The 15,158-nt window shown below is 33.5% G+C and overlaps 1 protein-coding gene across 1 annotated transcript; it reads left to right on the top strand.

The window, feature by feature from the left end:
- Positions 1-1,923: 1,923 nt before the first annotated feature.
- On the top strand, positions 1,924-14,376 carry LOC114313687 (1,4-dihydroxy-2-naphthoyl-CoA thioesterase 1). The gene is made up of 3 exons (XM_028260094.2): positions 1,924-2,466; positions 6,402-6,593; positions 14,038-14,376. The coding sequence occupies exons 1-3, from the start codon at positions 2,308-2,310 to the stop codon at positions 14,188-14,190; spliced, it is 504 nt and encodes a 167-aa protein (XP_028115895.2). The 5' UTR covers positions 1,924-2,307; the 3' UTR covers positions 14,191-14,376.
- The last annotated feature ends 782 nt before the right edge of the window (positions 14,377-15,158 follow it).

Raw genomic sequence — 15,158 nt, 5'->3', positions numbered from 1 at the left:
CTCCACCTTTTTATTAAGGGAGTAGGGTAGAGAGATCCTTAGATCCTAGTGGATTTGTAGAGAGAAATCAAATTTTAGAGAGGGAATGAGCTAGTCTAGGGTTTTTAAGTGAAAATCTATCAAAAAGTGATGAAAAGAAGTGCTGCTGCGAACTGATATACGCAATGCTCGCTCGAGCGCAAGAGTTGTTGCTCGAGCGACCAGACACAATAAGTGGCATCGCTTAAGCACGAAATACATACTCCCAGAAGTTTTGCAGACATATACCGTCGCTCGAGCGCAAGGAGCCTCGCTTGAGCAAAGAACGCTACCCTCCTTGTATCTATGCAGGCCTGTAAAAGTACTAGGAGCTCACAAAGCTCACTCAAGCGCAAGAAGCCTCACTCGAGCGAAGAAACAAATTTCTGGACAACAACAATTTGATCAACTGGCAACCAACATGTTCCAAACATGCCCAATACACCCCAACACTCAAACTCAAAGGGGAAATGAGGGAAAAAGACATGAATAACAATATGAAACCACGAAACCCGAGTCCGAAATACAACAAAGGTCGGGTCAAAACTGAAATCGCTATAATGACAGAGTGGGCAAAATATTTTCTCTCAAAAAAGACACTATGCGGGCAAGTCGATCAAAGTCAAAGCAGGGAGGGAATGTTTACAGTTGTTGTAGTATGACTTTTCATTTCCTATTTGGTTTTTCAATAAGTAGTCAGTTGTGGGCTAAGAAGCCTCGTAGTCAAACTTAACATTGATTAAAGCAGCTGTTGGAGAGAAAGCACCAGTCAGACCTGCAAGCACCAGGTAGTATGCAGTGGCAGTTTTCAATCATACAATGTGTACTCATAGTCTGACTTTTAGCGGTAGTCAGCTGTCCTCGTTCTCCTCTTTGAATTGCCCTATTGAGTAAGGGTCGGTGTTTACAAAAATGTTGAGTCGCCGGGGTCAGGTACCAGTAATGACAATGGCAAAGGGGGGGAGCTGGACACTAGTTAGTGTAATTTCGTAAAAGTCATGAGTGATATGTATTAAACCCAAATCTCAGGGGGTGTAAGTGTAATTTACCTTAAAGAAAAATTATTAAAACATGTCTCTCTAATTTTGAATAGTAGAAGAGATCCAAAATATTTTTTCTTATTAGTTAAAGTCACTCAATAATTTTATTAAAAAAATTTCAGTTCGCCACAAAGAAATTTTTATGTAAAAAAAATTTCTCTGTTGAAAGTTGAAAATTTCTATTTATGAAAATGTTAAGGAACCCTAACTATAATGAAAATATTATATATCTTTTATCTTATAAAATTATAATATTATGGACTTTAAACTAAAACTCCCCTAATATAATGAGACTTTAAAAATTAAAAAAATTAATTATTAATAAAGTCTAGATTTAAAAAAAAAAAAAAGACTTATAAATGAAAACTCCAAAATAGGTTAAAATCAATATTTAATTTAATTTAAAAATAAAAATAAAAAATTGTGAAAACAAATATGGACTATACACTAACAAACCGAACCAAACGTTATTGTTGGCGTCCCTCGTGTTCCTCGTGAGTACCCTCTCTACCATTCAACCCATTCAATATTTGCAAAGTAGAGAGAGAAAAATAAAATAATAATAAAAAAAGATTTTTTTTTTTTATTTTATATTTTTTTATTAAACCTATTAAGAAAATAGTTGGTGGAAGAATTGTCAAAGAAACGCAGCCATCTACCTCTTCTCTCCTTTCCGTTAACCCTCTCTCTCGCTCACCAACCATTCAGATTATAAATTTTGATAAAATTTAATTTAAAAAATTAATTTCATTTCATTTTTCATTTTAAATTTTAAGTAAAATTCATGATTCAAATATAACATAAATATTAACAAAAAGCACACAATAAAATGAAGGTAAATTTCCTTCCATCTAAGAGTTGTTTTGCTGATTGAATTTACTTGAGTTTTGCTTTAATAATTTAAACGATTTATTTTGTTAAACATTTCGTATATATTACTCATATAAAAAAATTTAAATTAATTTAATAATTATAATCTATTTAATTTATTATACTTATAAAATAAAATATTATATAATAATTATATTTTTTTAAATAATTAATTAATTTTGCCTCACAGAATAGTTTACTCTTCACATTCCACTTCCCAACAAAGTACCCCTATCTCTCTCTCTCTCTCTCTCTCTCCCTCTCATTTTTAAATCTACTTGGCACAACTCTTCCACAATACTTTCTCCAAATTGAAGAAAAAATATTTCATTTGCAAACTTGTAGTGATTCATCTTTGGATTTTGATCGATTAAAAAAGATGGAGCTTCCATCATCACCAACAGCACCACCATCATCATCATCAAAATCAAAGACGGAGGTTGTGGATGCTCCCCTCCATGCAATTGGTTTTGAGATTGAAGATTTGTCGCCGGAGAAGGTCACCGGCCGCCTTCAAGTCACTCACAAGTGCTGTCAGGTTTTTCTTTCTTTCTTTCTTTCTATTTGGTTTTGAGAGAAAAGTTAGAGGATGTGAAAGTAAAATAAAAAAAAGGATAAATTACACTTACACCGATGAGGTTTGAATTTAATACATATCACTCCTGACGTTTGAAAAATTATACTAACTCCTATTATTGTAATTATTTGGAAAAAATGAATATATTGAATTCGGACAGTCTCTCTTTTCTTGTTTTGCTTTACTTCTTTTTTTTCTTTTTTTTTTCTTTTCTTTCCTTTCCTTTAATTATTTATTTTTCAATGTAATTTTTTCTATTTTTTTACTATGAGTTTTGTCTTTTGTATAAGTAAGGATTTGTGAAATGAAAATATTAACTACAGAGATAAAAATGTAATTTTTAAAACATCAAGAATAAAATGTAATTTAACCAAATCTCAAGGTGTCAGTGTAATTTACCCAAGAAAAAATTGAGTGAAAGGAAGGAAGGAAATAGAAACAACTTCCAAATATTTGATTATGATGAAAATTTCTATAAAAATTTTGCAAGAAAAAACTAGAGAAATTTGAAAGTTTAATTATAGTTATAGGGACAAATTTACATTTTATTACGTTATACTGTTTTTTTTTTTTTTCTTTTTGCAAAAATATAAAGTTAATTACAATTTAATATGAATTATACCCCCAAAAAAAAAAAAAAACTTTGTTATCATTTTCACAACCTTCACGCTAAACAAATGTAAAAATGTTTTTTTTTTTTTTCTCTTTGTCTTACTTTATACTATTTTCATCCTAAACAAACTTAATTGTTTTAATTTTGATTCATGTAATTTATTCTTGAATGAAGTTTGGTAAGAGTAATGTGTCTTACACTCCAGTTTGTTTTAGCGGAATTTTGTTTAAAAAATATAAATTTTTTTTATGTTTGATTGTATTTACTTATGATCGTATTAATGATGGTACAATGGTAGTAGTTGGGGTAATGGCCCGGAGGGGATGGTGGCGAAGACAGTGATGGTAGCGTCGTGTTGGGTGTGGTACTGTGCTAGTATTGACAAAAAGAATTTTAGTAGGTAAAACAGTTTCTAGTTTTTAAAAGTTTCTAATTTTTGAATTTGTTTCTAAAATATATTCAACAACAATGATTCATCCCCTTCTTCCCCACACCCTTTGACCCCCTCTCTCTCTCTCTCATTGGTTACCTTTTATTTTTCTTTTTCTTTTTCTTTTTCTTTTTTTTCTTGCTCCTCCAATCACCACCCGCCACGTGGCAAAGGGGGGTGAGGGGGTGACCCCTAAAAGGGGGTCCCAAGCATTATTCTATATTCAAAACGGATATTCATCGGTCCCAATTGTTTGTCCCTTTATTTCTGTCACGTGTACATCAATTAAAAAATCAACTCATTCCGTTAATACTCGTTGAATAATATTATATATATCAATTAATATATTAATTAGTAACTTATTTGACAAGTGAGTTTTTGATTTTTTTTAATTAAAATTCATAAAAGATAAAATAGTCTAAAATAACTAATAAAATAAAATAAAAAATGCTTTGTAACTTGAATTTATGTAACCTGAATGGTTTAAATGTATCAAAACGACGTTATTTTGATACATCCGAGCCATTCAGGTCATGAAAATTCGGACTATTAATCACTGTTGTAAGATAAAATATTACATCAAATTCATAATCATTTCATTTTTTTCTTATAAATATTACATCAAACTATAAAAAAATCTAACTATCTTTCTAAACACAAAAATTTTAACATACTAAAATAGTTAAAAACTAAAATAATCTATTAAAATGTCAATTTTCCAAATGAGGCCAGTATATTAATAGATGATATAGCAAAATTTTAAAGATTTTGAATATTTATAATTTATATAATGGATGAGATCATAATATTAAAATAACAATATTATAACATATATTAAGCCAAGTTTGGCAACCTTAAAAAAATTCAAAAAGTCAAAAAAATATTTAAAAAGTTAAAAAATTATTACTATTTACCAAAAAAAAATTAAAAAATTAATATATAAATATTAATACAAATCAATGAGTTGGGCCAAATCAGTCGCTACCGTGATCTGTCAGTCGCTGACAAAGGAAAAAAAAATTTGTAGTACAATATTAACTAAATTAGATGGTAAAGTTGGGCCCGTAGGGGTCCACCATGGGTCCTATTTTGATAATCTGAACCGTTCAATATGTAGAAATCGTCTAGTACTATATGCTTGTAAACAATCACTTCTATCGGGTATCGCTAACTATATGATCAAATTAGTTTTGTATAAAAATGGATAGTGTTGTAGTTAACAGTTAACAAGAAAAACTAACACGATCAGATAGCTATTGATATTCAATCAATGTGATTTTTTACAAGCCTATAGTACTCGACGAGTTCTACACATTCAACGGTTCCGATTAGAAAAACGAGACCCGTGGTGGGCCCCCACAGGCCAAACAGCACCATCCAATCAAAACCCGAGAATGAGACAATATTTCCTCATCTACTCAACTATCTTCTTCACTGCCAATTTGTACCATTTCTTTATCGAGCAAGGATTCTCTCCTTGCATTCCCTACTTCGCTTCCTCCTTTCGCTTCCTCCTTGCAATGGTTAAGATTCATCCTAAAAGAATTTAACAGCTCAGATTACTTTATTAAAAATTAAAAAATAATTTTTTTAGAATGATCTACACCATTGAATTCTCTCAAAATGAATCTTCACCATTACAAGGAGGAAGTGAAGTAGGAAAGGTAAGGAGAGGATCCTTGCTCCTTTTTATCCTATCTTCTCCTATACACTTATTAATACAATTTTTTAATACATATTTTTTCATAAAAAGTCAAAAAATTAATCTAAATATTTATATTTTTTTCTTAATTTTTTAATTTAAAAATATAAAAAATACACTTATTTAAGAAATTCTAAACAACCTTTTTAATGTGCATATAACACCGCACATACTAATCAAAAGCAATCAGTTTCTCTTTTTCCTTGTCCTGTTCATCACCTCCCGACCACTTAAAGGCTGACACTGACAGAACAACTACCCTCGTTTTACAGGGTTCAATTGAATATTTTTGATTAGGTACTAGATCAAATGTCAATTCGGGCTCACGTTAATAACTGAAGTTTCAGATCACGAGGCCAACACAATATCATCAAAACCCTACACAAAGAATCTTCAAAATCCAGCACACCATGTCCTCGTTTAGGAATTTATTTTAGTTTTGAGTATTTTAATAAGTTAAAGTTTTGGTATTTAAGAAGAGCGTTGAATTTTTTTATAAATGAATATGATATTTATAAAATAAAAATGTAATAATTATAAATTTAATGTGATATTTTATATATTAATTATTTTAATCTATCTTATATTTTTATAAATTTCAGCCCCAAAAAAATCCAAATTTAACTTCCCAAACACCCCATATTCAGGAGCAACTTTTTCTTTGTGTTTTTTAATCTCTCACTCCACCAATTCTTGACCCCATGACTTGGATGTAACTGGAATTTAATGGGAAGGGAAAAATTCAAGAGAAAGTTTTGGATTAAAAATGCATAATTGTTAATGCATCACATCCCGATTATGTTGTATCATATGTCTTATTACTTGTGTATTTATAGACTATTCTTTATATTGAATTAGATATTATATTTAATTTTCATTTGGTTCATTGTAATGAATTTTTTTTATTATTATTAAAAACTTTGGAATTGGTTTACTTTGCCAACTTTATTATTTTTTTAAAAATGTTAGAAATCTCAAAAAATTTATCAAATATCTCACATAGATGTGGGATTCAGATGGAATTCGCATGAGTACGACACTTATATAAGACATTTAGTAAAAATTTTAATAGAACTTTTGAAATTTCTAATATTATTCATGTGCTTTTAAACTTTATAATAATAATAATGAATATATATTTATGTAAGTAGCCATTCAAGGTGTTACACGGAGGGGTGTCGGCACTAATAGCAGAGTCATTGGCGAGCATTGGAGCCCACTTGGCATCTGGGTTGCAGAGGGTGGCCGGAATCAATCTCAGCATTAACCATCTGAAACGTGCTGAGCTCGGAGACCTTGTCTACGCTGAAGCCACTCCCATCAATGTGGGCAAAACCATTCAGGTCCTTTCTCCTCCTCACAATTAGAACTGGAAACGAGTTGAGGCTACTCGAGTTGAGTTTTAATATGTTGAAGTTTGTTTATTAAGGTTTTAATAAATTTGAACTCGATCTCGATCTTAATAAAAATTTGATGAACAGAGCTTGAGCCGAGTTGACTTGGATTTGACTCGAGCTCGAGCCTGTTCATGATCCTTAATGAGCCAAAAAATTTAAAAATTTGTAGTTATGTATGAAACTAAAATTATAATTAAAATTTTAATTATACAATTATATATGTAATATATATAAACATACTAAAAAAAAATCAATATTTTACTAAAATAATAATATCTACTACCACTATTATATAAATGTATTATGTATAGTTAGCTATTATTTACATTTACATTTTTTAAATACATAAATAACAAATTTATCTTATTTTTTATACATATTTTTATATTATTTAATATATAAATAATAAATGTTAAACGAGTCAACTAACGAGTCAAGCTTATGAGTCGAGCTTTAGTATATTTGAGTACTGAGAGGGTAATTTTTGGGAAAAATTGGGCCGAGCTTCGAGTTGGGTTTTGAGGCCCAAAACGCAGAGGACTAGGTAAAAGGGCCGTACTAAATACTCCGGCCTAGAAGGCAAGGTTACTCCGGCCTTGGGGAGACAATGTTACTTCGGCCCAAGGAGATTAGAGTATTCCGGCTCATGAAAAGATTGTTGCTTCGGCCCAAAGAGTAAAGCTACTCCGGTCCAGAGGCAACTCGGAGTTACGCCGGTCTCAGAGTTAGTCCGGTCGCAATATGTTCTGGGAAGACCGGCTTCGAAGTTAGTCCGGTCGTGACATACTCTGACTAGGTCAGTCAGAACTTGCTACTTGGAAGTTTGATCTAAGCACACCAAGGTTGAACAAGGGCAGCCGAAGTAATGAGTTAGAGGAGAAGACCGAGCTAAGGATAGTTCGGCCTTCTATGTGGCTCAGCATAGCCAGTGTTATTTCGGTCATGTTGTAGTTCGGCCATGAAGAAAACCATCCCACTTGGTTTAAGCAGTGGGGGAGGGTGTAAAAGGATAAGCATTATCCTTAGGAGAATGAATCCTAGGAGGACTCTGCATGGAGAAGTACAAGTCCTACTAGGATTGTGCCACGGGAAACTTATAAAAGCTCACAAACATCACCTTGGAGGAGGTAATTGAACACAATCTTCCTGAGAACCTAGAGCTTTGTCTATTTGTCAAGTTTTCTGACTTAGGCATCGGAGAGGTTTCCGGCACACACCCGCCGGCTAGCTCACGTTTGTGTTTTCAGGTGACAAAGCGACGTCGTACGGAGGAGCGTGGACTTGGTCAACAGGATTATACGAGGAGAATTATTTCCTCCCCGTACAAGTACGTTTATTAAAACTTTAACAAGCTCGAGTTCGAACTTGAACATAATAAAAAAAATTAACGAATCGAGTTCGAACAAACTTTTACCGAACTGAGCTCAAGTCTGTTCACAGACAACACTATTCATTTGCAGCCCTAGTAGCAACCAACCAACCAACCAAAATACATATATATATATATATATATGAATAATTTATACTTTTCACTTTATAATTTGACGTGAATTTTACTTTGGTTTCATTATTTTAATTTGAACAATTTAGTCATTCTATTTAAGTTAGAGGTTAACAGTTTTAAGACACTTGGTAGTCTTTTGAGATGTATAAGTAAAAAAATTTAACAAAAATTTAAATGGAATGATTAAATTAAACCTAAACTTAAAGTATTGGGGCTAAGGTGAATTTGGATACCACAACTGTTGGGTATACCTCCTTATTGGAGTGTGGGACCCAATTGATTTATTAAAAGAGTTTTAATTTGGCTTGGTTTAGTATAATATATTTTTATATATTATATTTGAGGAGACCTAATTCAATTTGGATATAATTAGGGTTTGATTACAAAACCCTAGATTCACAATTTTGTTGGGGTATTATTTTTCCCAAGAGAAAAAAAGGACAGATGGCTGCCTCCTTATTTAGTTTTCCGAAGGCAGCAAATCGTGATCATTAATTTGGTTTTTCCCGAAGTTGAATGAAGCTACAGCAACATTGATGTACTTGGTTCCTTTCATTCTTGGGTGTAGATTCAAGTTGGTGCATCTTTGTTTGGGAGCTTTGGTAAAGCTGGTTTGGGTTATTATTTTGGATCTTCTTCAACTTTAGTTCAGAAGATTTTGGTTCTTCTATTTGGTGAGGTCTTTCCTCTTTGTTTATTTGTGATTATTTGGAATTCACCTAAGGGTGTTTTGTGAGACCATTAGTGTCTCGTTTGTAATCGTTTGGAATTATTTGGTTGATAGTGGAATCGGATTTCGATCCCGTGGACATACCTCACATTGAGGGAACCACGTAAAAATTCTTGTGTTGCCTTTGATTTAATTTTTCCGCATTAGTTTTTATTCCCATTGATTGATTTACTTGTGGGGAATCTCGGATTTTCCCTAACAGCTGGTATCAGAGCTTACGGTTTATTTGGATCTATTTATTTGTGTAAATCAATGGAGGGGAATGTGGGTCGTATGTCTAACTTCAATGGAAGCAATTGGGTAACTTGGAAAACTAAAATGGAGGACCTATTATTTTGTAAAGATTTATATGGACCCATTGAGGGTGATTCTGGCAAACCCGAGGGTATGAAAGATGATGAATGGAATAGGCTTAATCGAAAAGCCGTTGGTGTTATCCGTCAATGGATTGATGACAGTGTGTTTCATCATGTCGCTACTGAAACTTCAGCACATGATTTATGGAAAAAATTAGAGGGTCTTTATGATAGGAAATCAGCCACAAATAAAGCTTTTCTGTTTCGTAAGTTGGTTAATTTAAAATATAAAGAAGGCAGCCCTATTCCGGAACATCTGAATGAAATAAAGAGTATTGTTAACCAACTTGCTTCTATGAAAATTGTTTTTGATGATGAGTTGCAGGCTTTGATGCTACTGAGTTCTTTGCCCGAAAGTTGGGAGACTTTGGTTGTGACGGTTAGTAATTCAGCACCTGATGGAGTTGTCACAATGGGCCAAGTTACTAGTAGCCTGTTGAATGAAGAAACTAGAAGAAAATCAGCGGGTTCCTCTCATTCGGAAGCATTCGTTGTGAGAGGCCGAAGCAAAACAAGGGGGAGGAGTAAGACTCCTCATGGTCGTGATCAAAGCCGTGACAAATCAAAAGATGGTTCTTTTTCAAAGAAAGACGTTGAGTGTTATTATTGCCATGAGAAAGGGCACATGAAGCGAGAATGCCGAAAGCTCAAGAATAAGGAGAAAAGGCGTGACAAAAGTGTGGACAAGAAGCAAGAAGACACAACGGCAGTTACTACCAATGCTGATCTCATGGTCGTTTGTGAAGATGATTGTATCAATTTTGTGGGCCAAGAGAGCAATTGGGTGATTGATTCTGGTGCTTCTTTTCATGTGACTTCTCGAGTTGATTTCTTCACTACCTATACCGAAGGAGATTATGGTTCTGTTCGGATGGGTAATGAAGGTTTGTCCAAGATTATCGGCATGGGTGATGTTTGCTTGGAAACAAATTTGGGCTGCAAGTTGTTGCTTAAAGATGTGAGGCATGTTCCCGACATTCGCCTCAATTTGATTTCTACTGGGAAGCTAGATGATGAAGGCTTCAACAACAAATTTGGTGATGGAATATGGAAGCTCACAAAGGGTTCCTTGGTGGTGGCTAAGTGTAAGAAGACTCATACACTTTATTCGATGCAAGGAAAAATTTGTAAAGGTGTTGTCAATGCACTTGAAGAAGATACTTCTACTGAATTATGGCACAAGCGGCTCGGCCATATGAGTGAAAAGGGGCTGCAAGTATTGTTCAAGAAAGAGCTTCTACCCGGTTTGAAAGGTACACATCTTAAAACTTGTGTTCATTGTTTGGTGGGTAAACAACATAGAGTTTCCTTTCATAAAAATGTTGCTTCTAGAAAAGAAAATGTTTTGGAGTTGATCCATTCAGATGTTTGTGGTCCTTTAAAAGTTAGAACACATGGTGGTGCACTTTATTTTGTTACTTTCATTGATGATTATTAAAGGAAAGTTTGGGCTTTTTTACTAAAAACTAAAGATCAAGTTCTAGAAGTATTTAAGCATTTTCAGGCCATGGTTGAAAGAGAAACAGGGCAGAAATTGAAGTGCATCCGATCAGACAATGGTGGTGAATACATTGGGCCATTTGATGAGTATTGTCGCAGCCAAGGTATTCGGCACCAAAAGACAGTTAAGAAGACTCCTCAACAAAATGGAGTTGCCGAGAGAATGAACCGCACCATTGTGGAAAGAACAAGGTGTTTGCTTTCACAAGCTAAATTGCCAAGATCCTTTTGGGGTGAGGCATTGAAGACAGCGGTTGACGTGATCAATTTGTCTCCTTCCTATCCATTGAATGGTGATGTTCCAGAAAGAGTTTGGACCGGTAAAGATGTGTCTTATGAACACTTGAGAGTGTTTGGTTGCCGAGCTTTTGTTCACATTCCAAAAGATGAGAGGTCCAAGCTTGATAGCAAATCAAGACAATGTATTTTTCTTGGCTATGGGCGTGATGAGTTTGGGTATAGATTGTGGGATCCGGTCGACAAGAAAGTCATTCGAAGCCGTGATGTTGTGTTTCTTGAAGACCAAACAATTGAAGACTTTGGCAAAGGTGATCAACCGGAGCCAAAAACTAGTGATCTCATTGGCATGGATTCATCTCCTTCATCTTCAGTTGATGATGAAAACGGGGGAGATGTGCAGTCACCTATTGAAGATGTGGAGGATGATGCTAATCCTAATGAAGTTGAGCCAGAAATTGAGGAAGAGCATCCAACTCAAGTACCGTCACCACAACTTGAGTTGAGGAAATCTACAAGGGACCGACAACCTTCAAGAAAGTATCCTCCCAATGAATTTGTGTTGATTTCTGATCAAGGGGAGCCTAAGAGCTACCAAGAAGCAATTGAGCATGCAAAGAAAGGTGATTGGAAAAAGGCCATGGAAGAGGAGATGAATTCCTTAGTTGAAAATCACACTTATGATTTAGTGAAGTTTCCTAAGGGGAGGAAAATTCTGAAAAATAAGTGGGTCTTCAAATTGAAGAATGATGGCAAGAATCTGAGGTACAAGGCACGTCTTGTTGTGAAAGGCTTTGGACAAAAGAAAGGTATTGATTTTGATGAAATTTTCTCGCCAGTTGTAAAGATGTCTTCTATTCGGGTTGTACTTGGCATGGCTGCAAGTATGAACCTTGAAGTTGAGCAACTTGATGTGAAGACCGCATTTCTGCATGGTGATCTTGAAGAAGAAATTTACATGGAGCAACCGGAAGGCTTTGTGGAAAAAAGGAAAGAGAAATTTGTTTGCAAATTGAAGAAAAGTTTATATGGTCTCAAGCAAGCCCCGCGGCAATGGTACAAAAAATTTGATTCTTTCATGATGAATAATGGTTTTTCTAAAACCACTTCGGACCATTGTGTGTTTGTGAAAAATTTTTCGGATGGTAAATTTATTATTCTTTTGCTTTATGTTGATGACATGTTAATTGTGGGTCAAGATTCTACCATGATAAACAGGTTGAAATTGGAGTTAAGCAAGTCTTTTGCTATGAAAGATTTGGGACCGGCAAAGCAAATTCTTGGTATGAAAATTGTTCGTGATCGCAAAGAGGGGCTGATTTGGTTATCTCAAGAAAGCTACATTGAGAAAATTCTTGAGAGGTTCAACATGGATAAAGCAAAGCCGGTTGGTTGTCCACTTGCGGGTCACTTCAAGCTTAGTTCGAATCAATGTCCTACAAGTGAGAAAGACAAAGAAGAGATGTTGAAAGTTCCTTATGCTTCAGCAGTTGGTTCTTTGATGTACGCCATGGTTTGTACAAGGCCGGATATTGCTCACGCAGTTGGTGTGGTGAGTCGGTTTCTCTCTAATCCGGGTAAAGAACATTGGGCAGCGGTAAAATGGATTCTAAGGTATCTTCGAGGGACTTCGAAGGTGTGTCTGTGTTTTGGGGATGGTAAACCGATGCTTGATGGGTTCACAGATTCTGACATGGCCGGTGATGTTGATTCTAGGAAATCTACTTCGGGGTATTTGATGACTTTTGCAGGGGGAGCTGTGGCATGGCAATCTAAATTACAGAAATGTGTTGCTCTCTCAACTACCGAAGCTGAATTTATTGCTATTACAGAAGCTTGCAAAGAAGAGTTATGGTTAAAGAAATTTTTGCAAGAGTTGGGTTTGAAGCAAGAAAAGTATGTGCTTTATTGTGATAGTCAAAGTGCTATTCACTTGAGTAAAAATTCTACTTTTCATTCGAGATCGAAACACATTGATGTGAGATACCATTGGATTCGTGATGTGTTAGATTCGAAATTGTTACAACTCGAAAAGGTTCACACAGATGATAATATTTCAGATATGTTGACGAAGACTTTGTCGAGGGACAAACATTTAAAGTGTCGAACTTTGGCGGGTATGGTTGATGTCTCCACCTAAGTCGGTAGGGGAGAATTGTTGGGTATACCTCCTTATTGGAGTGTGGGACCCAATTGATTTATTAAAAGAGTTTTAATTTGGCTTGGTTTAGTATAATATATTTTTATATATTATATTTGAGGAGACCTAATTCAATTTGGATATAATTAGGGTTTGATTACAAAACCCTAGATTCACAATTTTGTTGGGGTATTATTTTTCCCAAGAGAAAAAAAGGACAGATGGCTGCCTCCTTATTTAGTTTTCCGAAGGCAGCAAATCGTGATCATTAATTTGGTTTTTCCCGAAGTTGAATGAAGCTACAGCAACATTGATGTACTTGGTTCCTTTCATTCTTGGGTGTAGATTCAAGTTGGTGCATCTTTGTTTGGGAGCTTTGGTAAAGCTGGTTTGGGTTATTATTTTGGATCTTCTTCAACTTTGGTTCAGAAGATTTTGGTTCTTCTATTTGGTGAGGTCTTTCCTCTTTGTTTATTTGTGATTATTTGGAATTCACCTAAGGGTGTTTTGTGAGACCATTAGTGTCTCGTTTGTAATCGTTTGGAATTATTTGGTTGATAGTGGAATCGGATTTCGATCCCGTGGACGTACCTCACATTGAGGGAACCACGTAAAAATTCTTGTGTTGCCTTTGATTTAATTTTTCCGCATTAGTTTTTATTCCCATTGATTGATTTACTTGTGGGGAATCTCGGATTTTCCCTAACAACAACTACATAAAAACCGAGAAAAAATTTTAAAAATTGGGACTAAGGTGAATTTGAACTTGCACACTGATGGGAATTCGAACACACACGGCTGACAATTGATTCATAATGTGTACAATGAAATCGCAATTATATTACTTTGATATTTTTTTATGATTAACATACTAGTAGTGAATAGTGATTGCTAACAATATTTTTTTATGGCATTTTTGGCAGGTATGGGAGGTAAGACTCTATAAGGTTGATCCTTCAAATTCGAAAAGCAGATATTTGATATCATCTTCAAGATGTACTCTTCTTACCAACATGCCTGTCCCTGAACATGCCAAAAATGCTACTGCAAATCTCAGGAAGTACGCAAAATTATGATTTCTTGTTGTGTTTCTCCCCCCTAAATTCAATAAATGTGCTATAAATGGAAATGTTGTAAACCTAAAATAGTTCTGATAAGAAAAGAGAGTTAGTGTTGATCAATGGTTCGTTACCACCAGGGATGTACAGCTTGGCTCGGTTAAAACTTATTTATTTTGAATATCATCCAACTTGTTTAGTTTCCCTTTTCAGAATTTACTTTTTAAAAAATTAATTTTTTATTTTTCGTATTTTTTTTTTATTTTCACTAAATTTTTTTAATATTTTAAGTAATTTTTTAATTTTAGATACACATAACATAAATACACTTGAAAAAGTGTAATATTTATGAAATTTAAAAAAAAAATTCACTAAATACTAAAAATACAAAAACAAAAAAAAAAATCAATACATTTTCATATTCTTGTGTATTTATTAATTTTTATAAATATTTTACTTTTTAGATATATCTAGGCAAGGTGTGTTTAAAAAGGTTTTTAAAAATTTGCTTAAAATTTTAAAAATGTTCTCTACAAATAAATAAAAAAACGAAAAATAAAAAATTTAATTTTTAGAAAATTAAAATTAAACACAGTGATTAATTTTTCAACTCAAATTTTGATATTTTATAACTCATTTTGATTTGGCATTGATTTTAATTTTTTTTTCCCTCAATTCTATTGATATTCATCCAATCATATATATAAACATAAAAATAAAAAAATTATTTTAAGTGTTAACCAAACATCAAAAAATAAAATTTTAAAACAATGGTGCAAAATAAATGTACATGAATTTTAATTTTATTTTTTAATGTAAAATATTTTATATCGAAACAAAAAGAACCTTGTAACGCTGTTGATTTTCTATTTTAGGATAAAACAAGATAAGTTTTTATTTTTTTTAAAAAAAATATCTAATGTACACAATTGTTTTGAAAAATACATGGAAACAAAACAAAACAAAAAAAAAATAAAAATAAAAAC

Source organism: Camellia sinensis, chromosome 11 (assembly GCF_055761805.1).
Source record: "Camellia sinensis isolate YWXY chromosome 11, ASM5576180v1, whole genome shotgun sequence".
NCBI lineage: Eukaryota > Viridiplantae > Streptophyta > Magnoliopsida > Ericales > Theaceae > Camellia > Camellia sinensis.
The sequence above is the reverse complement of the archived record's forward strand: the minus strand, read 5'-3'. Positions and strand labels throughout refer to the sequence as shown.